General features: G+C 54.3%; 2 protein-coding genes across 4 annotated transcripts; one reads left to right on the plus strand and one right to left on the minus strand.

Annotated features, from left to right (window-relative positions):
• Nucleotides 1–4841, plus strand: DLK2 (delta like non-canonical Notch ligand 2). 2 transcript variants are annotated; one of them, XM_039231204.1, is made up of 6 exons: nucleotides 1–206; nucleotides 703–832; nucleotides 1109–1172; nucleotides 2154–2284; nucleotides 2727–2871; nucleotides 3931–4841. In XM_039231204.1, the coding sequence occupies exons 2-6, from the start codon at nucleotides 757–759 to the stop codon at nucleotides 4664–4666; spliced, it is 1152 nt and encodes a 383-aa protein (XP_039087135.1). In that variant the 5' UTR covers nucleotides 1–206; nucleotides 703–756; the 3' UTR covers nucleotides 4667–4841. The 2 variants fall into 2 exon arrangements, with proteins under 2 accessions (XP_039087135.1, XP_039087136.1); XM_039231205.1 differs by lacking the exon at nucleotides 1–206 and having other exon boundaries at nucleotides 418–832.
• On the minus strand, nucleotides 4770–25506 carry ABCC10 (ATP binding cassette subfamily C member 10). 2 transcript variants are annotated; one of them, XM_039231203.1, is made up of 22 exons: nucleotides 25350–25506; nucleotides 24873–25044; nucleotides 20828–22046; nucleotides 19276–19503; nucleotides 18492–18648; nucleotides 18100–18209; nucleotides 16409–16488; nucleotides 15602–15773; nucleotides 14164–14262; nucleotides 13585–13774; nucleotides 12727–12804; nucleotides 12354–12548; nucleotides 11792–11945; nucleotides 11417–11606; nucleotides 9282–9625; nucleotides 8806–8975; nucleotides 8171–8331; nucleotides 7596–7849; nucleotides 6304–6449; nucleotides 6122–6219; nucleotides 5547–5659; nucleotides 4770–5252 (listed from the first exon to the last, which is right to left on the minus strand). In XM_039231203.1, exons 2-22 carry the CDS (start codon nucleotides 25031–25033, stop codon nucleotides 5099–5101), a joined length of 4473 nt encoding a protein of 1490 aa, XP_039087134.1. In that variant the 5' UTR covers nucleotides 25034–25044; nucleotides 25350–25506; the 3' UTR covers nucleotides 4770–5098. The 2 variants fall into 2 exon arrangements, with proteins under 2 accessions (XP_039087134.1, XP_039087133.1); XM_039231202.1 differs by having other exon boundaries at nucleotides 24873–25162.
• Between the last annotated feature and the right edge of the window lie 404 nt (nucleotides 25507–25910).

A 25910-nucleotide genomic window follows, 5' to 3' on the forward strand; every position in this document is an offset into this window, starting at 1 on the left:
CTGATCGCTCGCGAGGAGCGGCTGCAGCCGCTGCCGCTCGGGGCCGCCTTGAGCCCCAGATTCCCGAGCGCTCCGCTCGCATGGCAGCCGCCTCGGCGCCCGTCCCCGAGGCCCGCTAGGGGCGGCCCCGCGCCGCGGCCCCTCGGCGGAGCCCGTCGGATCCGGCCCGGCTCTGCGTCCCGGGGCGCGCTGCCTCCCAGCCCGAGGTGAGCACCGCGAGCGCAGGGGCGCGCAGGGCTAGGGGCGCTCTGGGGAGTCCAGGCCCCGCGCCGCGGCGGAGTCGAGCGCGGCGAAGATAGGAGGGGAACGTGGGAGCAAGTCCCGGGGCGGGAGAGGGGGGAGGTGAGGTGAGGGGCGGAGACTGCTCGCTGCCCGGAACCGGCCCCCGCGTCCCCTTCGTGCCCAAGGCCATCTCTCGGCGCTGTCCTCGTCCCCGCGGAGTCCTCCGTGAGGACTGCGTTCACAGCCCGGGCCCCTCCAGCGCCTGGACCTCGCTCGGCGCTGCCCATCCTTCGCTTCCTTCCCACAGAGCCCGCTCTCGGGCTCCTGTCTCCAGTCTCCTCGCCTGCTCAGTCTTCCCCGCCTCCGCCCTCCCGCTGCCCCCCACCTCCTTCTGTCCGGACGCCCCTCTTCCTCCTCGGCTCCCATCACTTGGAACCGGAATCCAGGTCCGGCCGCCTCCCAGCCTGTGCCGTCCCACAGGTGTCCGCAAGTCCGGCCGTCCATCCGTCCGTCCTCCCGGGGCCGGCGCTGACCATGCCCAGCGGCTGCCGCTGCCTACATCTCGTGTGCCTGTTGTGCATCCTGGGGGCACCCGTTCAGCCTGCCCGAGGTGAGCGCGCCCCCGGACTCAGGTCGCGGCCCTGCCCGGCCATCTCTCGCTTGCGCGTTGACCTCTGCCGGCCAGAGACGGCACTGCAGCCGCTCGACCCTCGGGGTTGGCGAGACCTAGGTAGTCCCGTTGCGATTCGAGGAGTCTCTGTTCCGCCTGAGCCCAGAGCGAGCCCACCCAATTACTGAGACCCCTCGTCCTCCAAGCCCCGCATCTCAGGGAGACGAACCCTAGCCCCTCCTACGGGCTCACTCCTCCTACGTCAATCTCTTGCAGCCGATGACTGCAGCTCCCACTGTGACCTGTCCCACGGCTGCTGCGCGCCTGACGGCTCCTGCAGGTACCTCTGTCGAACACGTGCTCCCAAACTCCTTTGCTCCCCATTTCCCAGCAGGCCCACACCCACAACCAGGTCAAGCCCCATGGCAGAATGTCTAGGGACTTAGGATCCTCCTGTTCACTCCCTATCCCCTCATGGCCATAGGGCAGACTGGCCAGCCTCTCCTTCACCCCCAGTTCTTCTCTGCTTTGCCTCTCTTATGCTTCTTCTCGCTTATGCCTCCCCACTTTTTTACTCTCCCAAGGCTGATCCAGGAATTCTGAAATGTTCCTCAAGATACTAGGAGGAACATCTGAAGCTTGAGAGAGTTTGGAGATTGGAGCCCATGAGGAAAGGGGGTGCGGAAGATAACGATATAAAGAGAATAGGTTTAGCCTGAGAAAGAAAGGCTGCGGAGGGTTGCTGGGGCGAAGCACTCAGGAAAGAGGATCTTTCTTTATGAATCTGAGTAATTGACTCACTGGGGTGGGGGATGGGCAAATCCTGTAGCAGGAGAAAAGTGTTTCTGCACATAAGGAAAAATGAGCTGACAGGGCAAGGTGCTGGCAGTGTTTGGGCCACTCTGAAATAGTCCAGACTTAATAGGATGGGAAGATAGTCCTGATGACCTTTCAAGGTCACTCTTTTTAAACCATTTCGGAGCACCTCAGACATGCCAGGAATGGTACTGGGGTTATTTACAAATATCTTCATTTCTTCCTCAACCCATCCCTGCCAAGCGCATCTCCAGTTTACAGATGAGAACACTGAGGCCCAGAAAGGTTAGACAAAGTGCAGAACGAGGACTTGCATGCTGGTGTCTGATGGTCTGATTCGTATGTGTGTCTGATGACCCTGTACAGCCCTGCACCTACCTGGGATAGGCCTGCTTTCCCTTTAGGGGCTCTCACATGTCCCGTTTTCTAGATGCTCCGGTCCTGCCTCCTCCATTTCCTCAGATCCCCCTACCCAGATCCCTGCCCCTGTGCTTCTCCCCATCAGGTGTGACCCAGGCTGGGAGGGGCTGCACTGTGAGCGCTGTGTGAAGATGCCTGGCTGCCAGCACGGTACCTGCCACCAGCCCTGGCAGTGCATCTGTCACAGTGGCTGGGCAGGCAAATTCTGTGACAAAGGTAGGGGAGTAGAGAGGTTAGTTGTTGGGCTGGGGACCCTGTGTGTCTTAGGGGAAAATCCATTTATCAAGTACCTATTGTGTCTGGCTCAAACCCTCAAATACGTGGGATTTAATCATCTTAGACTTTATAATACCTGTTACCTAAATTGGGCCTCAACACAATCCTGTGAGGTGAGCGAGGCAGCTGCCGAAAATGTACTCGTTTTACAGATGAGGAAACTGAGACCCACAGATGAGATACAACTTGCCCAGTCACTTTGAGACAGACCGGCAGTGCCAGGGCCTGACTCCAATTCAGTGTTGTTTCCCCGCACTACACCATACAAGCTCTGGGTGGGTTTGTAGTGCGAGTCACGCCCACAGAACTTTGGGTGGGGCCTGGGCAGGTCTGGGTGCCAGGTATGAGGGGTGATCCCAGAACCTTCCCGATCTCTCTCCAGATGAGCACATCTGTACCACGCAGACCCCCTGCCGGAATGGAGGCCAGTGTGTCTATGACGGGGGCGGTGAGTACCACTGTGTGTGCCCACCAGGCTTCCATGGGCACGACTGTGAGCGCAAGGCCGGACCCTGTGAGCAGGCAGGGTGAGTGCTGGCCTGGGGGGGTAGTGGGAGGTTAGGGGAAAGTCTGGTGACAGAAGGGAGAAGGAGGACTGTAGAGAGAGTAGTGGTGAAGTATTAGGGCTGAGGGTCTGAAGTCCCACATGGGGGCACCTGAGGACAAAGCCCCAGCCTGCCAAAGTGTCTCCGGTTCAGTGTTTCCCAACTTTTTGGGTCCCATCTGAACTGCTCCCCAAAAAACAAAAACCTGCAGGAGCTGGAGGTATAACCATCAATGTGTGACTGCTCTGGTTGGGAAGGTGAGTGTGGGGAGGTTGAGGACCTAGGCCTCTCCCTGGGGAAAGCTGGCATGCAGCCCCTAAAGATGTTCCACGCAGCAGCCTGTGCCTCACTGTGAACTGAGGAAATGGGGCTGCAGGGCTGGACTTGTCCTCATTTCTGCCTCAGGCCTGAGAGCCTACGCGGATAATAATAGCACTCTTGTCTTCCGCCTGGCCTTCGTTTGACATTGGATTATCTCATTTAACTCTCACAGTTTGGGAAGCTGGGTACTATTCTTCTCACTTAAAAAAAATTTTTTTTAATGTTTTATTTATTTCTGAGAGAGAGAGGGGGAGAGAGAGAGACAGTGTGAGCAGGGGAAGGTCAGAGAGAGAGGGAGACACAGAATCTGAAGCAGCCTCCAGGCTCTGAGCTGGCTATCAGCACAAAGCCCGATGCGGGGCTCGAACCCACAAACCGTGAGATCATGACCTGAGCCGAAGTTGGACGCCTAACTGACTGAGCCACCCAGGCGCCCCTCTTCTCACTTTTTAAAAAAGATTTTATTTTTAAGTAATCTCTACACCCACTGCGGGGCTTGAACTCACAACCCCAAGATCAAGAGTTGCATGTTCTACCACCGGAGCCAGCCGGGAGCCCTCCTATTCTCATTTTTAGAATGAGGTGTTCAAGGCTCAGAGAGAGTGGCTCAAGGTGACATAGCTAGCAAGGGGGTAGAAGGGTGGCAGTGGTCAGGATGCTGACCTGGGCTACCCTGCAGATGCAAGTTGCCATCAGTGGCGTCTTTCACCCCTACTGCAGCTCTCCATGCCAGAATGGTGGGCAGTGCCAGGATGACCAGGGCTTTGCCCTCAACTTCACCTGCCGCTGTTTGGCTGGCTTCGTGGGTGCCCGCTGTGAGGTCAATGTAGACGACTGTCTGATGCGGCCTTGTGCCAATGGTGCCACCTGCCTGGACGGCATAAACCGCTTCTCCTGCCTCTGCCCTGAGGGCTTTGCTGGACGTTTCTGCACCATCAACCTGGATGACTGTGCCAGCCGCCCATGCCAGCGAGGGGCCCGCTGTCGGGACCGTGTCCATGACTTTGACTGTCTCTGCCCCAGTGGCTATGGTGGCAAGACTTGTGAGCTAATCTTACCAGTCCCCGATCCTGCCGCCACAGCGGACACGCCCCTGGGGCCCACCTTGGCTGTGGTGGCACCTGCCACGGGGCCTGTGCCCCACAGCGTGGGGGCAGGTCTGCTGCGCATCTCCGTGAAGGAGGTGGTACGGAGGCAAGAGGCTGGGCTAGGTGCAGCTAGCCTGGTGGCCGTGGTGGTATTTGGGGCCCTCACTGCTGCCCTGGTCCTGTCCACTATGTTGCTGACCCTGAGGGCCTGGCGCCGGGGTGTCTGCCCGCCTGGGCCCTGCTGCTTTCCTGCCGCGCACTATGCCCCAGCACGCCAGGATCAGGAATGTCAGGTTAGCATGCTGCCAGCAGGGCTCCCCCTGTCGCCTGACCTGCCCCCTGAGCCTGGAAAGACCACAGCACTGTGATGGAGGTGGGGGCTTTCTGGCCCCCACCTTCACCTCCTCGGCTTCTCAGACTGGAGTAGGCCTTTCTCGCCACCCCTCTCCTGGGGTACACACACTGAGGGACCTCAGCCTCACACCAGAAATACTATTTTTTTAATACATACACTGTAAGGTGGAAATGTTATCAAATAAAACCATGAAAGTGCGCACGGGCTCCTTTGCCAGAGAAACCTGCCTGGAGTCCCAGCTGCAAGAGGGCCAGAGCAGAGGCCTCGCTCCAGGGAAGCCTCAGCACTGTGTTCCCCAAGAAAGCACAGTTTCCAACTTCCCTTTTCCCCTCTGGGAAGTGAGGGAGAGGTAGAGTCACAAAGGAGACTGTAAACAAGAACCCAGCACCTCTGCACCCGCTCCGGGGTGGGGAAGACTGTAGGATGGGGCTCAGGCTCAGGGCCCTCAGGGAGAGCAGCGGGACCCCTGATGGCTGCTCTGCAGCAGCTGCTGGAACAGTGAGTGGGGCCGGCTGCGCAGGGCGGCAGGGGAGTCCAGCTCCACGACCCTCCCCGCTTGGAGCACCAGCACCCGGTCAGAGTTCAGGATCGTGTTGAGCCTGTATGGGAGAAGGTGGTCAGTGGGGGGTGGGGTAGGGTGGAGGACAAGGCCCTAAGGAAGAGAGCTGACCTGCTTGTCCCTCCTCTCTTCCCCTGGCCAGCACACGTCTGTTCCACAGACGTCAGCCCCTGGCCGGAGATAGCCTCGGACAATGTCCTATGTAAAGGAGCTGAGATTCATGGGGGATTGGAATCTCTAGAGCCCTGATCCCTGGGGTCCCTGAAGGAGGGGAGGCTCTGGGTTCCTGTCACCATGGTCACTGATTAGATTCTCGCTGTGGACATGTGCATACCTGTGGGCGATGGTCAGCACTGTCTTGTTGGCAAAGCGTCTGCAGATGGTCTCCTGGAGTAGTTGGTCTGTCTTCTGGTCCACACTTGCCGTGGCCTCATCGATACACAGGATCTGGAACACGTGGAGAGGGTTGGGGAAGAAAGGGAGGGAGAGGGTTAGCCTTGGCTCCTACCTATGCACCATCCCTCCTGGCCAGGCCCAGCCCAGCCTACAGCTCCCCACCTCCAGCTCTAAAAGGAAAAGTGTCTTAGTCTTTTTTTTTTTTAATGTTTTATTTATTTCTAGGAGAGAGAGAGACAGCATGAGCAGGGGAGGGTCAGAGAGAGAGGGAGTCACAGACTCTGAAGCAGGCTCCAGGCCCTGAGCTGTCAGCACACAGCCCGACACGGGGCTCGAACCCACGAACCGCGAGATCATGACCTAAGTGAAAGTCGGACGCTTAACCGACTAAGCCACCCAGGCACCCCGAAAAGTGTCTTAGTCTCTTGAAACCTCTCCCCAACTCACTTCCTCAGCCTGACTGTCTACTGCCTTCTTCCTGGCCCTCTTGAAGATCTCCTCCTATTGCCTTACCTTGGCATCTGTGAGGAGAGCCCTGGCCAGACACAGCAGCTGCCTCTGCCCCAGGGATAAGCTCCGGCCTCCCTCGCCCAGCTCACCGTCCAAACCACCTGCAAGGCACACCATCCTCACCCCCAGGGCCTGGGTCCCTCCCTGCTCCTTCCTGCCACCACAGGGGAGGCCCTAGTACTCACCCATGGACGTGATCACCTCACTCAGGTGGCACTGCTCCAGGGCCTGCCACAGGGCCCTATCCTCATGCAGGCCCTGGGGGTCCAGGTTTTCCCGAACAGTCCCACTGAACAAAAAGGGTTCCTGGGGGATGACAGCCAGCTGGGATCTGGGGGGCAGGGTGGGGACAGGACATGGAGTTCTGACTCGAGATGTGGCTACTGCTGTTCCTAGCACAGGTTTTTAGCTAGCCCTTCCAGGAAAGTTTGGGGCAAGATACAAACAGAATTCCCACTTTGCTCCCGAATTGGCCAGCCACATACCTAGATCTGTGCCAGGGCTATGGGGAATATCAAAAAGACACCCAAGGAGTTACTCTCAGTGAGGTACAAAACACTGAGAACAGGAGTGGAATAAACTGTATGGGCCTGACTCCAGCAGCCACTGGGGCAGCAGTGGCAAGGAATGACCAGAGTGTGAATGGGTAGGGGACACTTCAAGGTCAGAGGTGGGCCTGGAATTGGGCCCTGAGGAGCTATATGGTCGAGCTTATAGCTTATATAGGTAGTAAAGCCACCACAGGTAAGAGAAGACAGGAAGAGGGGCACCTGGGAGGCTCAGTCAGTTAAGTATCTGACTTTAGCTCAGGTCATGATCTTGCGATTTGTGGGTTTATGCCCCACGTCGGGCTCTGTTCTGACAGCTCAGGGCCTAGAGCCTGCTTCAGGTTCTGTATCTCCCTCTCTCTCAGAAATAATAAACATTAAAAAAATTTAAAAAAAAAAGAGAAGACAGGAAGAGCAGGTCCAGGCCCTGGGATCAGTAATGGGCCTTGGAAGACAGAGCTGCCCTACCTTGTGCATGTCATGGAACTCAGAAAAAGATACTAGCTAAACCTGGAGGTGGGAGTGAGGAGATGATCAGCCCCAGAAGAGGCCACTTGTGGCCAGGAGCAACTGGCCCAGGTCTCGAGCTATCCCAAGCACCGCCTGCTGAGCATCAAAGCTGAGGGCATCAGTATGGGGCACTGCCCCTGGTTCAGGAGGCAAAGACTGGTGGGTCTTGACCAGAGGCTGTGTGCTGGGAAATATGAGGTGAAGCTGGACGGGTGGGCCTGGGTCAGATTGCAGACCTTGAGACCACAGCTATGAGTCTGGACCTGACCACTAGGAGCTCGCTATCCTCACCTGCCTGTCCTATGCTCTATCCTGCCCCTGACCAGGCCTGGCCGTCCTGAGTTGATAATATAGCCGTCCTAGCTGGACCTTCCTCCAAGTGCCAGTAGTCTGGTTCCCTTTTTCTCCCTCCCCCAGACCTGAGCTCGGCCAGCTCCAGCTGGCTGGTGTCCACACCGTCCAGCAGCACTCGCCCCGAACTGGGTTCCAGCAGCCGGAAGAGCACCAAGAGCAGGGAAGACTTGCCAGAGCCCGTGCGGCCCACGATGCCCAACTTCTCTCCAGGCTGCACGCGGAAGGTCACCCCGTCCAGGGCATTTGGCAGCCCTGGCCGGTACACCAACACCACATCCTGGAACTCCACGCTCCCCTGGGTCAGCCAGCCGATGCCCAGCTGGTGGGTCCATGGGTGGGAGAGAGAGGGAGATGGGTAAGGTGGGAGAAATCAGAAAGAGAAGGGGGGATGGAGAGTGGAAAGAAGGAAGAATTAAGAGAAAGGACTGGTGCAAGAGGAAAGGGCACATGCCACAGAGATGAGGCCCTCTCCATGGACACAAAGATGAGGCACGCCCTGAAGACTGCGGGATCACATGAGGACCCGAGGGGAGCCGAGATAGTGAGGAGCGAAAGGAAAGAAAGCAGGGGAGAGACAGGGCACGTCAGGAGGAGCCTCCAGGGTGCCGTGCCCTGGCCTGGGGCAGGGGTGCAGGCCTACCCGTGGCAGCTGGCCCTGGGGCTCTTGGGGCAGGTCACAGGAGTACTCCTCCAGCCGCTCGACGCTCACCAGCATGGCTTCCGTCTGCGTGAAGCTGCTCACCAGGCCCGAAAGCAGGCCCGTCAGGGACAGGGCGTAAGACAGTGCCAGGCCCACCAGTCCTAGGGGAAAGGAGCACAAGCCACTAAGGGATTACTGCACATGGGGGCGCATGTGGGAGCAGGGGTGGGGCGAGGTGGGAGAATTCCAAACTGTGGGCTGTGGGTGTAAAGGAAGCCAGCTGAGAAGCAGAAAGACACCAAGACCTAGACAGGGACCACAGGAAGCTGGCCACAAGGGAGCGCAGTGGGCCTGGAGAGGCTGTGAGGGAAGACACCGGAAGCCGGGCCTGGCAGAGTGCTGGGGATGGGGCAGAGCAGGGAAGGGGTGAAGATCAGAAAACAAGTCCCACACCCACCACCACTTGGGCGAGTCTCTCCCTAGGACTTAGTTTCCTTGACTCTAAAATGTGGGCAATGAAAATCAAAACACCTCCTCCCAGGACCCCCTGGGTGGGAGGTGAAATGTTGGGGGGGACAGTGCAGGGAGAGGTCTGGGGCGGGGGGATAACATGCTTCTGAGGTGCGAGGTGGCACCTGGGTTGGCGAGGCCCTGCTGGTGCTGCACCAGGGCGATGCCCGCGATGGCGCTAACCACGGTGGCCCCCATGAGCTGCAGCCGAATGTCCAGCCACTGCATCGCGGCGCTGGCCGCAAACTGGCACCTCTGGTTTAGCTCCAGGAGTTTCTGGTTCTCCTCTTCAAACCTGGGGAAGGCCAGGGGGAAGCGAGGCCATTCCATTGTTGCACTGACCCATCCAGACTCCTTCCCCGAAACGTGTCCTTCTTGGAGCTGATCTATACACCCATAGGCCTCTACTCAGGGGTATGGAGGGGCCAATGTTTAGCCTCACTATCCTTTTATTCTATCTCCTTCCTCTTTCTCCCAGGGCATTGCACTCACATGCCCTTCTTCTCAGTGGTCCTACCCTCCCCTGGCACCTCACCCCCCAACCCACCCCCACCTCCCATCCTGCTCCCCTCCGTGGCTGAGAGAGGCAGACTTCATACACCTGTAGGTGGCTCCGGCGGCCCGGAGCACAGTGAGGCCAGCCAAGGTGTCAGCCAGGTGGGTGTAGAGGGGGGACAGCGTGAGGCTGCTCAGGCGCCGCAGCTCCCGGGACGAGGCCCTGTAGTAGCGCTGCACACGGTAGTAGATGATGCTCAAAGGCGGCAGCAGCAGTAGCAGCCAGGGCAGGCCGGAGCCCAGCACAGCCAGGAGGCCCAGAAGGCCTACTGCGTTGGCCAGCAGGATGTTGAGTATGAAGGGAAGGCTGTCATCTGCACAGGCCACGTCGGAGGAGAAGCGGTTTAGGACCCGGCCAGCGGGTGTAGACTCGAAGAAAGTCACTGGTGCCTTGGAGAGAGGGTGTGGTTACGCGAAGGTGGGGCCTGGCAGAAGAGGGGTGGGGACAGCACTGGGGGCAGAGAAGAGGGGCATGTGGAGCTTAGAGGGAGACTATCCCAGGGTGGGAAAGATATTCTCCCATCCCTCTGGCCAGTGGTGACCCTAAGAGGCCATGCTGGCCATTCCTCTACCCCCTTGCAAGACGTGCCTACTCCCCTCTCAAGGGCAGGGAGCCAGTCTCTCTCTAGAAGACGGGGACTTCAGGCCAGTGTGTGTTAAGTTAGATGTCAGGAGAAATATCCTAATTGCCTATGGCTGGACAGAGTGGTAAGGACAGCAGTCGAAGTCAGTATCATCTCATGGCTAAGTACTTGGATTCCAGTTACATCTCGTAATTGGGAGACCCCAGGCAAGGAGCTTAATCTCTTAAAGGCCCCTGTTTCTCATCTCAGAAACAGGGATAATACAGAACAGCAGCTCCCAGGGCTGCAGGAGGATTGAAAGCCACATACAGCAGTCACGTGCTTAGCACAGTCAACCTGGCATGCAGTAAGTGGTCAGCAACTGCCAGCTGTTTAGATGGCTACTGTGAGGGACTGTCTCAAAGGCAGCCCATCCCTTTCCTCACCTTCTCCGTCCCCCAACTCTCTGCCTTTACTTGGGGAACAATCCTCTCATGGCAAGGGACTAGGGCACAGGACTTTCAGAAGCAGCTCCTAATGCCAGTTTATAAGAAATGAATTCCATCACAGCCTAAAGATGCCCTGCTCGAGGCAGAACAGTGGGCAGTTACTCCCTGACAGGCAACAGGAAGACCTGTGTAGTACTGGGCTCACGGCCTGGCTCTTCACGGAACTAGGCTTGCCCAGATCTCTTACACTTTCAGAACCTCAGTTTCCGCATCTGCAAAATGGGGATAATAGTACCTACTTCACAGGGTTATTATGAGACCCAGATAAGATAACAAACATGAAAGGGCTTTATAATAATAACATCATTAACAATAATTGCTAATTGAGTAGAATGTGCCAGGCACTATTCTACGCACTTTCCATGTGCTAATTTAATCCTGATAAGTCTATGGTGTCTGCCACAGACTAGATATACACATAGCAACAGGGATCAATCTTAGAAACAGCCCTAAATAAAAATAGTAAGAAATGGAACGTCATTTATAAAAATGCCGGCACACAAAACATAGGCATTTGCAAAAAGACAAACACAAAGATACACACTGGGGTGCCCAGTTCATGAGATCCAGCCTCACATTGGGCTCTGCACTGACAGCTCGGCGCCTGCTTAGGATTCTCTCTTGCTCTCTCTATCCTTCCCCCATGCTCGCTCTCTCTTTCTCAAAATAAACAAACACTAAAAAACTTTTTTCCAAATCCCACAAAGATACATACTAACCACACTTAGAATGGTACTTATCAAGGAAAGAAGAGAAATGGAAATAGGGTATGCAGATAAAAGGGAACAGATAAACAAACAAACAAAAAGGCATCTTGCATGATCTAAGGGGTGTCCTGTGTCCCATGAATAAGAGGTGAATAACTCAGGCCTCTGCACTTGAAGTCCAGAACAGAAGTGATTCTGAGAAAGATTCTCTTCTCCCCATTTTACAGATGAGAAAGCTATAGGCTTAAGCAACTGGGTTTGAACCTAGGTAGCCGCTCTGCTCTCCAGGCCTCTCTCCTGAGAGGGCTATCTTCTGAGGACTAGGAGGTAGGATGGGGCCCCAGTGGAGCCTGGATACTGGGAGTGCTCCCCCATGCCACCCCCACCCTCCCCTCTCCTCACCATAAGGACTCGACGCAGCAGGCGGCGATGCAGGGTGGCAGCAGCTTGGAGGGTGCCTGCGGCAAAGAGCACTGCCCGGAGAAGGGTGCAGAGGGAGTTGACGCCGGCAATGGTGGCATATACGGTGAGGTAGAAACGGATGTCTGAGGAGTCGTTGGGGGCAGCTCTCGGCAGCGGGGACACTGAGGTGCTGAGTGGTGAGGAAGGGGCTGTGAGTAACCAAAAGTAGGGCCCCTCAGGGGTCCCCTCCCCTCCCCCATGCCAGCTCTCCCCACCAGAAGACACACCCCTGGAACACTAGCCCCCTACCTCTCAATCCCTGCCTGGCAACACCTCAGTGAAAGTGCCAGGCCTGCTCTAGCCCCAGCCACTCACTAGAGGCTTCCTGAGGAGAAGAGAAGCAGCTGGGCAGAGAGGAGCCCCGTGGGTCCGGGGCGGCTGGGGGCTGGCGCCTCCTGGGAGCTATTCTTGTCTGCCTTCAGCTGAGAGATCCAGTGGGAGAGCCACCAGTCAGCAGCGTTCCTTGTGGCTGGGGGAGGATCCGAAGGGAAAAGCCGTGAGTGAGACCCATTCTTTTGTTCCATTCAAACACCCCCTTCCTCTGCCCGTGACTCTGGTTTCTACTCTTCTTCACCCCCCTGGCCCTCCCCACCTTGCCACTATCCCATGTCCTCCTTAGTGTGCACTTCTTTCCTGGGCCCATCACCCTTTTGCTCTGAGGAGTGCTTGATCTGGTATTTGCAGGATAGGGGCTAGCTGGGCGGGGGGTACAAATCAGAAGATGGCTGCAGAGTACACCCCTCCTGCCGCTGGGACTCTCTCAGCTGCTGCCCCAGCCTGGGGAGTCTCAGGGCTTTGTAAGTATCAGGACAAAGCAATGGCTGTGAGGGGGACCTTGGGCTGTGGTGGGATGAGGGGCTCCGGGGTTCACTCCAACCTTGCATGAGGAGCAACGAGAGGAGAATGGCTAGGGCCAGGCCCTGGCCCACGGCCCTCCAGTATGCTTGGTACACGTGCAAGGCCACAGCGCCCTCCTTCTTGCTTTCTTCCTGCAGCAGGCGGCCACATGTGTTCTCCTCCACTTCCAGGCCCGACTCTGTTTTCTCTAGGTTCTGACCAGACTGCACTGTGTCTGTGAGGATCAGGGGAGGGGGCAAGGGAGGATTGCAGGGGGGGAGGGGGGATGGTGGTAAGTTTGCAGGACAACAGTTAAACCTCAGGGTTTCAGACAGGCAGGGGAGCTTTGAGGAAAACGTAGCTCTAAAGTATGGTGGTGATGGGCAAGTCCTTTCCTCACCCCTGAGCCATACCTGAGTCAGACTCTTGTCCATCCTCAGCCCAGGCTTTGGGGATAGCCTGTACCAATGGCAAGATCTCAGAGGGAGGTCCTGGAAGGCAGCAGGGAGATCAGCATGGGGTTGTCCTGGGTATGTACTCTGCCCTTCTCGATGCGTCTGGAATCCACTTCCCATTCTTTTTGGACTCCTTCTCTGACCCTCACTAGCAGGGCCCTGCCCTGGACCCCCAGACTCTGAGCAGGATCCTCAAGTCCATCCCTCTGTGTCTGCAGTCCAAGCAGCACAGACAGAAAATGTTTACCCCTAGAAGGAGAGTCCTAGCCTCCCAGGAGCACCCGGTACAGAGTCACCTCTCTTCACTACAGAGCTTTCTCCTCTTGTTTCACGAAATTTCTAAAAACTCTGGTGGAGCCTCATTTCCTCCTGTTTCTCTCCTAGTGAACTTGCCAGATGGTCATTTCCCTCTGGATAATAATCCATCAGAGGTGGGTTTTTAATTTTTATTTATTTGTATTTATTTGATAAAAAGACTATTCTAAACCTGACTGCTTTCTCGTCTCAAAGGACAAGAGTGTTCTCAGAGATCTTGGGCCTCTGTGTTCCCTAATGTGTGCCACCCAGTCACACAGCCCAGGTCTCAAATCCACTGGCATTGCACCAGTGTGCTCCTTTCTCTCCTCCTCTCTGTGGTCTCCCACCAGTTCTGTGAAGGCAGGACAGGGTCTCCCAGGAGACGGGATGACGGGGCCCAGGCCACACACGGAGGTGGCAGAGTCTACATGTGACAGTCCGACTGTCCTGTTCCCCTGTTACACCTGGGCAGACGGCTGTCTCCCTTGGCTGGTCTCCCACCCTGGAGGTCCACATTACCGGCATGTACCAGGCGCCCGGCCTCCATCAGTAGCACCACATCTGCCCTCTCCAGGTACTCCGTGCGGTGGGTGCAGAGCAGCCTCGTGGTGTGGCTCAGCACTCCCAGGATGCACCGATGCAGCAGGTGGTTGGCCACGTCTGCATCCACAGCAGCCAGAGGGTCATCGAGGAGATAGAGCTCCTTTTCCTGGGGAGGGGGAGGGGCACCACGGGCACCAAGTTCCAGGTCCTCTGGTTAGAACCCAGACCTCTCCTAGGACATGATCCCCAGGTAGTCAGAGAGAACAGCTGAGAGGAACTCCAGGGGCTCCTAGAGCAGTAGAGACGGAGGTAAGATCTAAGGGTGAACTTCCCTCCAGTCAAGCAAGGCCAGTGCTCAGCTTTGCTGGGGCCCAGTGATTCAAGTTACGCAATGCTTTTTAAAGGGCCTTTAATTCTGCCTTCAATCTGCAAAAGGGGGATGGGGTGGCCAACACCTGAGGAACATTAAATAAGGAGTAAAGATACCAAATGCTAATGAAAATATCTCCATCCCCCCTCCCTCCAAGGCTGCAGACTCCGCCATCTTTAATTTACCTGATAGACAGCACGAGCAAGGGCAATCCGGGCCCGCTGTCCCCCGCTGAGGGTCACACCCTTCTCCCCCACCTCTGTCTGGTCCCCAGCAGGCAGGATCTGACAGAATATGCCCCCCAGCATTGGTCAGTGGGCTCCCCAATACATTCTATTGCATCTCTTTGCAGGGAAGAGGTGGAGGGGGTCAAGAGAGCCAGGGAGCTTGAGGCTTGAATTTTGGGTGAGCAAGCCACAGGGGATAGCCCATAATTCCAACAATCCAATCTCCATGGCATGAAGTTGGTATTTCTTGTCTCTCACAGATGAGATCAAAGTTCAGAGTAGCCTTGCCCAAGGTTGTTCCACAGCTAGTAAGCAGCAGGACATGAATGTGGATTTTTAACAACCCCGTCACACTCACTACCCTGCCTTTTTAACAGGCAAGGATGATGACGGGCAAAATCAGCGTGAAAACTTTAATAGGCTTTGCCAGAAGAAATGAGAAGGAATGTACCCCAAGCCTTCCTGTGGCCTCAGGAGTGATCTCCTTAGCTAAGGGGTACCCATACCAGAGGAAGCTCCTGAGGCCTACCAGACAACTTTTCCCACTAAGGGAACAGCTTTGTAATTCATCTTTTTCTTAGTGCCTAGAATTCATCTTTTTTCCCAGTACCTAGCAGACATTTGAGAAATCCTTGATGTAGAAACAAATGAAATGAGGCACCTGGGAGGCTTAGTGGGTTGAGCATCTGACCGTTGATCTCAGCTCAGATCATGGTTTGTGAGACTGAGCCCTGAGTTGGGCTCTGCGCTGAAATTGCAGAGGCTGCTTGGAATTCTCTCTTGCCCTCTCTCTCTGTCCCTCCCCATCCTCAAAATAAATAAATTAAAAAAGAAAAAGAAACAAATGATACATGGGCATAGGATACCCCGTGGTCAATGTTAAAGGCCCTTTGTCCAGGGAAGTTCACAGTTACCTGGACAGGGTGGTGGTGATAATAGTCCTACAGGGGACATGAGGATTGGGTGGGAAAGTCACAGGAGAAATCTGAAATCTCATCCCCCTAAATTTAGTACATAGGATGTAGGGGATCTAATGGACTTGCCTTGACTCTCTTAAGCCTCCCCAATGGGAAGTGGGGGAGCCTCTTGAATCAGAATCAAACCTATGTAGAGCTAAGCCTCAGGGGGAACCCTCCCTTAGCCTCAGAGGCCTCAGAGTTCCCTTAGCTGCTATGCGGAACACCTCATCACTACCACCCCTCTGGGTCCCACAGAAAAGGGGAAACCACACAGCTGGACACTCTGGGAGGACCAAACCTCACAGCCAGTCTTTGGTTAATGGTGCTTGAGTAGAAGCAACCCCTTCCCAGAGAAGCAAGTCTCTGACTAGAGCAAGTCTCCCCATCAGGGACATGGGGAAGGAGGTAGCCAGGAGGTTTCAGGGCCAGGCACTCACACTGAGGTCATCACTGAGGGCGCAGGCCTCTAGCACTTCCTTGTACAGCTGGGCATCAAATGTCTTCCCAAAGAGAATGTTGTCCCGGATGGTGGCAAACTGGATCCAGGGCTCCTGGGTGGCTAGGCCAAAGCCTTTGGACAGCCCCCACACGGCCACCCGCCCACGCAGCCTGCAGGGAGCAGGGCCAGCAGCATGGGGGAGCCCGCTCCCACCGGGACCCTCCATACCCAGCCCTTGCCCCCCAGAAGCTTCTCCAGACTGCCATCTTCTACATCAGGTCCCTCTTCATGTCACATGGGATTGGCAGCCACTGAAGTTGAGGGGTCCTAATGAGGCTGGGGGTCTTTCTGGACTGGGAAGGGAAGAACTCGTTCTTTGGGTACAGCCAAGCAGCTGTCAGGGCTGGATGTGCTCAGAAGCTCAGAGGAGAGCATGGCCACCACCCTGCACTCACTCATTCTCACTGTCAAATAAGAAGGCCTTCCTTCATACCTCTGCTCCTTTCTGGATCCTCCCTGCACAACCACATTTTCTGAAACAGCGGCTGATGCAGGATGTTTCCATTTATTTCTTCACTCACTATTATACCACTTACAACACTCTGGTATGATAATTATCACTCACTTTCTTGACTGCCTTTCCCTTTCCAGAATGAAAACTCTCCCAATAAAGAGACCATGTATTGTTCATCTCTGACCCTTGGCATCTCTGGACCCTAAAAAGGTGCCCACCACCTGGCAGGGGCTAGGCAAGTGTCTGCTGAAGGTCAAAGCTGAGGACAAAGGGGCACTAGAGGTTGCTCACCTGTGGAGCTCCCCAGCAATGGCAGCCAGCAGCGAGCTCTTCCCACAGCCCACCTTCCCCACGATGCCCACCAAGACACCCTGCAAGGAAGCCAGACAGTAAGCATCAGGTCTCCCTCCTGAGGCCCTGGGCTGCCAAACATTCCACAGAGGGCTCTCTCTGGGCCCCTGGTAGTCTGTAAGAAAGAATGCTCCAGTCCCCCGGCTGAGCTATGCCTCAGGGAGTGACACCGTGCAGGACCTAGAGAAGTACAGTGCTTTACTCCCCACTCAGAGGAGCGATCAGTTTCACGGTCTCTGTGAAGGGCCTCTGGAGAGAAGCTAGAGAGTGTGCCAGAGAGAATGGGAGGAAAACTGCCCAGAATTTCCAAGGAGAGGTCAAGGTAGGGAGCTCAGAAGGAGGAGAAGGGAGGGAGGGACTCCTGGCTTTGGGGCCTGGATGCTGGGCTAGCTAAGTCCACCTGTGGTTAGACTTTTGCTATCTCAGAGTAAAAGTGCCCATTTCTGTGATTTAGTTTCAAATCTTCTGTTCTCTCTTCATTTCTCAGTTGTAACATACATTCATGGGGCTATCACCCTGCACAAAAAGGGGGGAAAATCCCTATTTTAGAAAGAAGTGGAGCTCTTAGAAGCTCTGTGATGCCCCCAATCTGTCAGCCAGGATTGACCCATCTCTGAGTGGCCACCAGACCAAGCTGAGACCCTCCTCTGAGAATTCTCCTTCTTTCTGCCTGTAGCCTGTAAGTGGGAGGGCTATCTGCAGTCACATCTTCTGCTCAGTGGAGAGCAGGTCCACCGAGAGAGAAGCAGGAGGCATATGAGAGAAGCAGACAGAATGAAGTTCTAGGGGCTGAGTCCTGGTTCTGGGCTGCTAAGATCCAGCTGGATGCATGCATGCCCTTGGATTGTGCAATTCATCTCTATATCCTTATTATAAATTCTTGTTTGCTTAAGCTAGCTCCAGTGGGTTTCTATGACTTATGTCCAAAAAGCCCCAACTGACACATTAGTAAAATTCCTTTGAAAAATTCCAGCCTTGTCTTGCCTGAACTAAGAAGAAAAACAAATATACAGCCCATGCCAGAAATGTGAGCCAAATGTGGTAGAGACTAGAGAATACTGGGTTGAGCTGTGGGGCAAAGGGTTGGATAGGGGTCAGGAGAGAGGGAAAACCAGGACTCGGGTAAATAGAAGTCACTGTCCTGCCAGGAATATTCTCTCAAGTGCTTGTCTGAGGATGTATGCTGTGGTATGAGTCACAAGGTGTGATTCCTTTGCACCAGGCTAAATAGAGGATTATCTACCTATTTGCAAAATCCTTCTCAGAAGAGACTGCTGGGCCTCTCCCCTGGTCCCCAGCCTGGGGCAGATGCTGAATAAGCTCTGGGGTCTGTTCTGAACTTGTTGGCCCCTGAGGGACAATAGAGAGACAGACATACTTGTCGGCCTGCAGTAGGTGGAGATAACTGTCTAAAGACCAGGGAGAAAGTGGATGACTCTGAGAAAGCTGTCTTAATGGGAGGACAGTCAGAGAGAAGTGTAGACCGGCTCGCCACAGCCCCTCCAGTCATCCCCTCAGTGATTAGAGAGGTAGGCCACCTAGCTACGATTGGCTCCGTCCTTGCTTCTCTGTCACTGAGTCTGCCTCTCTTGTTCATCTGGGGACTGCCCTAGGTTGTCTACCCAACGCACCTTCTTCACTTCGAGGTGACTGATGAAGGTCTCCTGGCTGGTTCCAACTGGGTCCCAGGAGAACAGGGCTTCATGCAGCTCCAACACTGTAGATGGCTCTGTGGGGGGATCTGAACAGGGAAAAAGGCACTCAACTTGGGCTTCTAATGCACAATCGACCTACTTGGGGGAGGGTAAACCAGGAGCGTGCCATTGGCTTGCCTCTCCTGCATCACCTGCACAGTGCTAATTCAGCCTGTCTTGGTCTGAAGGTTCTCTCCCAGGAGATGGCCACTTGCTCTGCCTGGGTTCTGCTCCCTCTGGCTCGTCTTGCCAGCACCTCTGTATAACATCCTTGGGGCTACAGCTCCCTCCTCACTTGTGCCAGGTTCTTCCCTCGAGCTTCCCATTACCTGGGCTGTAGTAGGCTTGGGGGTTCTGGTTGGGAAGGTCCAGGAAACGCTGAATCCGGTCCAAGGATACTTTGGCTTCCAGGAGGCCATTAATCACCCAAGGGAAGTTGTTCAGGGGAAGAATGAGCATGCGCACCAGTGCCAATGCTGTGAACACCTAAGTAGGATAGAAGGGGGATAAATCATCACCTGAAGCCCAGGGGCTACCTGGAGGCCTGCGCTATGGGTGGCCCTGTGGACAGGTGTGTGGACGGAAGAACAGGGCAGCAGCAGAACTGAGGGGTTGGCTAGAAAATCCCTGGGTTAGAGATGGCAAACATAGCCATTTCAGAATGCTAGAAATTCCAGATGCTCCTCCAGGGATCCAGGTTGCACCTTGATAAGCACTGAGGCCTGGCGCATTCTGAGACCTGCTCAGAATTTCTATGGACAAACATCATTTGGCCCTGGCCAGAGCCAGCACTAGATCATGGACTTTTTTCTCCAAGGCCATCAGAATGGGGATCAGGAGACGTAAATGGGGATTTCAGAGCCTGGGCCTGCAATCAGAGAAGAAGGAAGAAAGGGAAAAATAGGAATTCCTTCACAGAGGAAAGAGTTATAGATCTGAGGCCCCAGAAACTTCAGAGAATCCCCCCTTGGTCAGAAAAGGGTAAGACAGCCAGGGATCCTCCTTCCCAGTAGCCCTGAGGGCCTGAGCCCACCTCCCAACTCCATGGCAATCTCTGGTTGCTGCCTCTCTCCATGCTTTGCTACAGCCATCCCCTCCTCTCTTGGCCCTTACCTTGGTGGCAGTGAGCTGGTGCCCCATGAGAACATAGGTGATGAAGATGACGATGGAGATGACAACCGGCAGGGCAGCCCACAGGTACACACAGGCTGCATCCAGGTATTTGATGACCCTGAGTCGCCCCAGTTCTCGAGCTCGACAGGCCTCTACTCGGGCTCCCAGGGCCTGCTCCCACCCGAAGAACTTAATGACCCGAATGCCACTCAGCAACTCTGTCATGAGCTAGGAGTAGAGACCAGAGAGCAGTGTGAGGTGGAGATACTGCTCATGTGTGTTCATTCTCCTCTGCCCAGTCTTCCCCAGGCAACTAACAGAGGAGGCTGAGTACTCCGAGCTCCCGGATACTCTGTACTCTGTACCTAGCCCTGGTTTGCTTGCCCCCCTCAGCCCTAACTTGAAATCCTGCCTTCAAATCCGCTTCAGCCCTGAGTTGCTTCCCTGCCAGTCTTTTACTTCTCCACCAGCAGGGAACAAGTCAGAGCTGGAATCCCCCCCACCTTCCTAGGAGATAAAGTGATAGAAAGCACAGGAGTGTCACCACACTGGGGTAAAAGCACTCCCTCCATGAGATGAGGGACTAAGGACTCTTTCCCAAAGCCAGAACAGATGGCTTCAGGAGCTAGTCACTAGTCTGGCCCATGGCTAGAGTACAGATGTAGGAGGCGACACCAAAGCCCAGGGTCAGACAGGTTGGTGAACCCAGGCAAGATGGGCAAGGGCCAGAGAACCTCTTTAGATCCCCACACTCACACATCCCCAGCCTACAAGCCAGGTTGGCGCTAGGTGCCTTCCCAGATGGCACTGGAGACCTAGTCTGTAGCTGTCATGGGCAGGGGACGAGGCCCTGGATCATAACCAACTATGAGGGATCCCCTCCCTGTTAGCACTCTAAGCTACTCCCAGAAGAGGCTGATAACTATGCTGTGAGGACCTCCAGACCTGCCATCCCCCAGTCACTGAAGAACCCAGAATTGATGCTGCCAGACCCTCCTCACCTAGAGCTGGCCTAGGCAGAAGACTGACCTACTCCCTTCCCTACAACCCACCACCCCTTAGAGGTAGCTGGGGTTCTCCTAGGCTTCTGTACACGTGGCTACGAGATGGTTTGTGCCCTTAGATGAGGAGAGGGGGGCTCAGGTCCTAGCACTAATACTAAAAACCCATTTGGTCCTAAACAGGATACTTCCTACCTCCTAGGATTGCTATAGGAGCTAATACTATAGTATTACTAATGGGTCATGTTCATTTAGTGCTTACTTTCTGACTTTCCCTGTACCCAGGGTTACCTAATATAATTATGGTCATTTCACAGATGAGGAAACAGAGGCCCAAAGAGGTTAAGTGGCTTGTCTGAGGTAATTAAACTAGTAAATGGTAGAGTTGGGATTTGAACCCATGTCTGTCTTTCTCCGGTCTGAGCTCTTTAATTATTAGTTCTTAGCAGTCGGATTTTAACACCCTCAGGCACTGTGTATGGGAGGACCTGGGGACCAGGATACTGGGTGGGGGTCTCTGGATTGCTGAGGGACCCCAAGTAGCCCCTCACCTTAACCCGTGCATCCTTGTACTGTAGCATCTTCTGGTTGCTGGCCATAATGCGGGTGGCAATCACTTTGTTGACAGGGACCAGCAGCAGTGCCAGGATCAGACCACCCACGAAGGCCACACCCACCTGGTGGTGCAGCAGGTAGAGGGTGATGGCCAGCTGCAGGGGTAGGCCCCAGGCCTCGTGGAAGCTCCCAGCAAAGTTGAGCAGTCGCTCAGAGTCAGTACCTAGCAGGTTCAGGGCCTCCCCAGCAGGAGGACGTCTGGGCCCCAGCTGTAAAGCCTTTCGGTACAGAATATTCAGCACAGCCCCTCGTGCCTGAAGCGTCACCTTCCGTATCTCATATCCATACTGATTCTGCAGCACAGCACCCAGTACAGCCCCACCAGCTAGCCCCAGGGCATAGAGCAGGCCATTGCTTAGTGGCTCTTGCCCCTCCTCCAGGAAGCCCACCAGTAGGGAAAGCAGCAAGGGCCCTGAGAATCCCAGCATGGTCCCCACCAGTTTTAGCAGTCCAAGCACCAGATAGTGCTTCCCAAAGGCCCCATACAGGGCCCTCCACAGCTGGGCCCCTTGCTGCCAGTGTGCTTGGAAGACACGAGCCAGGTAGGTGGGGTGCAGCCTGTGTGGAAGGCGGCAGGTGTCCTGGGGCTGCCGGAGCTCTCCACGGGCCCCTCGGGCCAGCAAGGGCATCAGCCAGGCATAGGAAAAGCGTGACAGCCAACTCTCCCCATCTTCAGCTATCTCAGGCTCCTGTTCCTGGGACAGGAGGGGCTCCTGGGCCCAGGGCTCCCGCGGCTCCCCAGGGACTGCCCAGCCCAGTCCATAGGCCAAGAGTGCAGCCAGCTGCAGGATGAGAAGGCATAGGCGAGATAGGGGCCCGGGTAGGAGTGGGGGCAGAAGTGTGCCTCGTTGGCAATGCCATAGCAAGGTAAGCACTAGGGCTGGGGCTGGCAGGAAGGCAGCCAGAGCCAAGGCCAAGGGTCCCCGGGAGTGTCCATGAGGGGAATGAGCCAACGCCCACAAGGCCAGGCAGTGGCTGATCCAGGCCACAGCTGCCACGCCCCCTGCCAGCACTTCTAATCCTATTGGCCCTGGGCCTGCCCCTGGTGGCAAAGCAGCTGGAAGGAGGTCTAGCAATGGAAAGACGGAGAGCAGGAAGGAGGCTGCAAGTCGGAGGCGCCAGCCTGGACTGCAGTGCAGGATGTTATCTGGATTCCTAGGGACAAGGAGGCAAAAGAAAAGGAGGCACATTATGGCTGACTCAGACCCAGACATTAAGTCTAATAATTCACTTACCTAGAGGCAATCAGCTCCCTTTCCTGCTTTGTACACCTTACTTCCATCCCATTTTACCCTGAAATACAGGGCTTTTCCTCCAGGAAGTCTAGCACAACCTAATCTATTTTCCAGGCTACCCGTACCATTTCTGACCATTATTCTGCCACAGAAACTAGCAATTTTTAGTTACAAGTTGTGTGGAACATGAAGACTAATTAGAAAAAAAAGAAAAAAATCCCAGGGGCATTTGGCTGGTGTCAGTCGGAAGAGCATGCAACTCTTGATCTCGGGGTTGTGAGTTTGAGACCCATGTGGGGTGTAGAGATGACTTAAATGAAAATAAAACTTTTTTTTAAATCTTAAATTTTCATACAGATAACAACTAAGGAATGAGTATTCATTTTTATAAAATTAGCTACCTAAAATAACCCTTAAATTCGCCTGAGGCACTGTTAGATGAACTTATATATGGCTTCTACACTCTATACTATAGCCTAAATTTTATGAAGCCTCAGAATATTCTACTCTTGGGGCGCCTGGGTGGCTCCGTCAGTTAAGCGTCCGACTTTCGCTTAGGTCATGATCTCACGGTTCGTGGGTTCGAGCCCCGCGTCGGGCTCTGTGCTGACTGCCAGCTCAGAGCCTGGAGCCTGTTTCACTCTGTGACTCCCTCTCTCTCTGACCCTCCCCTGCTCACGCTGTCTCTCTCTCTCCTAGAAATAAATAAAACATTAAAAAAAAAATTAAAAAAAAAAAAAAAAGAATATTCTACTCTTTCCAATGGTTGTAGAAGGTGGTATAGATCATATTCTGTGATTCCATTTGCTGAAGAAAAACCTCTTTTTAGTTTTGTCTCTACCTTCTTGGCATGCAAAAAACTTTTTTAGTGAACAAAAGTGTGATCTGTCTACACTGAAAATCAAGTACAGGATAACACATCTGTAGCAGCGAATATTAGAATGCCTTGAAGGTTCACACAGTGAGATTAAATCTATTATTCCCTTAGTTGGTAAGGCTGGGTTACTGAAAAAGTTTAACTATAAATTAGCATGCTTTGGATTTCCTCTAAAAAGTCCAACTAACCACAGTTATCTGGAGTGCTTTACACTGGAATAAAAGGCTACCTTTAAGAATTGTATTTCTGGGGCGCCTGGGTGGCTCAGTCAGTTGAGCATCCGACTTCGTCTCAGGTCATGATCTCACAGTGGGTTCGAGCCCTGCGTCAGGTTCTGTGCTGACAGCTCAGAGCCTGGAGCCTGTTTCGGAGTCTGTGTCTCCTCTCTCTGCTCCTCCCCAACTCATGCTCTGTCTTACTCTGTCTCTCAAAAATAAATAAAATGTAAAAAAAAAAAAAAAAAGAATTTTATTTCCTAAGATGTGGGGACAGAACTTTTGGGCCTTTGGAGGCCCCAAGATGGCCATCAGTCAGTCTTATGACCTTGGGCAAGTCTCCTTCCCTTTCTGCATCTCTTTTTCTTCATTTCTACAGTAAGCAATAAGGAGTCTGGACTCCAAGCCCTCTAATGTCCTTTCTTGCCTGAGATTTTGGATCCCTCTAACCTTTTCAGCAGTGTACAAAATGTCCGGTAAGTAAGATACAATAACCACGGTTTCTACTGATTATACGATGGTCTTTCTTGCCTGTTCCTTAGACTGTGAGTTCCCAAAGAACTGTGTTTAATAGATACTCCTCTGAGCAGGTTTTGGATGTCTGTGCTAACTGACTAACCCTCTCTACACTTCTGTCTCATTCTGTGTAAAATACAAATCAAGAGTCCCCCAGACCAAGCAGGTCCCAAGTTTCTCCTCCTGAAGGAAGGGATTCATATGCCCCTGATTCATCTTGGATAGGGACACATTCCATCTAGCAGACTAGGGACTCTCAAAGGCAGAAACTAGATTTCTCTCCTGCCTTGTCAGAAGCCAGAGTAAGACATATCTAGCCATAGACGAAATAAATACAAAATCAAAGTGGGTTTGACACTTGCACTTTAGAGCCCCAAACCAGAAAGATTAGTTTTGATTTTGCTCTTCTCTTCTACCTACTGCTTCTTCTCCAGCTGGTTACATATGCTTCCCTTAGTCTAGAAACACAGTTTTCTTTTTTTAATTAAAAATTTTTTTTAATTCATTGATTTATTTTTCAGAGAGCATGAGTGGGGGAGGGGCAGAGAGAGAAGGTGGAAGGAGGGGAGAGAGAGAGAAAGAGAGAGAATCCCAAGTACGCTCTACACTGTCAGCGCAGAGCCTGATGTGGGACTTGAACTCACTAACCATGAGAACATGACCTAAACCCAAAATCAAGTCGGAGGCTTAGCCGACTGAGGCGCCCCAAGGAACACAGTTTTCACATATGGAAGTGGTGAGAAATTGATCCTACATCTTCAACAAGTTATCCTTCTTGGCTAAAAACATGTTCACCCATTTTTGCCTTCAATGCATGACAGTTGTCATTGGGCATCTAGAAATCTACAGAAGAGATGCTTTCTACGACTCATCCGGCCTTTAAAAAAGTACCAGCCACTGCGCTATATGCTTAAATGCATTATCTGATTTAAGCCTCCCAACAATGCTATGAGGCTCAAAGATAGGTGACCTGACCCAAAAGAGCCACATTGCTGCAAAGTGCTAATGCCAGATGCTATTCTATTTTTGCCCGGCTTCAGAGACCTCACTCTTCTGGTTAGACTACCTCGGAGATGTGGGTTTCGGGTGAGGTCTGCAGGCACACATGGACAGATGTCTTGCACCTGTTTCTACCCACCTCGGAGCGCCCCAGTGGCAGGCACTCAGCACGGCGAGGAGCGCGTGGGGCAGGGCGCTGAGCACCAGCTGGGTGAAGCAGTGGCCCGTGGTGTCCCCCTCCCACACCGGGAGCGGCTGCAACACGCTGGTCTCGCACAGCTGGGCCAGGAGCCGCTCCATGGAGGCTTCACCTGTGGAGAAAGCCGAGGTGGAGGGGGGAAAGGTTCTTCCCAGACACAGGGGGAATCCGTGTTCCCAACGACGAGGTCCAGGCTGGGAGCTGGCACCCTGGAAGACGGGATGGTGGCGCTGGCCAAGCAGCGGAGGTAGTGTCAGCGGACTCTGACAGCCGGGTCTCCCCGCCTCTAACCCCGCCCCCGGGCCGGGACCTCCCCTCGCTCTGGCGCCGAGGCCAGACCCCGCCCATTCTCGCGTTACCTCAAAGGGAAGTAGCTTGGCTCCCCCGGGCGGGTGGATTTCTGGGGTGGTCACATACCTCGCCTCGCTTTTCCTCCTTCCTTGCGTTTCTGCCCCCAGAGATCCGGAACTTCTGACCTGGAGAAGCTACCTGCCACCGGATCCCAAGATCCCAAGCACTGGTGAATGCAAAAGAGCCTGCTGCTGAGTTAGGGTGTCCGCCTGGCTCGCTTGGCACCATCTATAGGCGGGAATGACCTCTCAGGCACAGTTCGTCCCGCCCATTTGCCGGCTCCTGCGCGCGTGCGCACTTCTCTCTGCTGCTGAAGGGCTCATTGAGCCCGCGCGCGGCCGCTGCGGTCCCACCCTGCAGCGGGTTCACGCTGCCTTCTTTGCCTAGGAACTGTCGTCCGCTCTAGTGAGTAGAGTATTCGCTCCCATCTGTCTCCTGTTTACTAGCAGGCACGTGCATTGCACTAATTCTTTTTTTTAAATTTTTAAAAAATTTATTTCTAGGAGAGAGAGAGAGAGAGACAGTGTGAGCAGGGGAGGGTCAGAGAGAGAGGGAGTCACAGACTGAAACAGGCTCCAGGCTCTGAGCTGGCAGTCAGCACAGAGCCCGACGCGGAGCTCGAACCCA

Source organism: Hyaena hyaena, unplaced genomic scaffold (genome assembly GCF_003009895.1).
Source record: "Hyaena hyaena isolate Hyena2069 unplaced genomic scaffold, ASM300989v1 scaffold_55, whole genome shotgun sequence".
In the NCBI taxonomy this organism is placed as follows: Eukaryota; Metazoa; Chordata; class Mammalia; order Carnivora; family Hyaenidae; genus Hyaena; species Hyaena hyaena.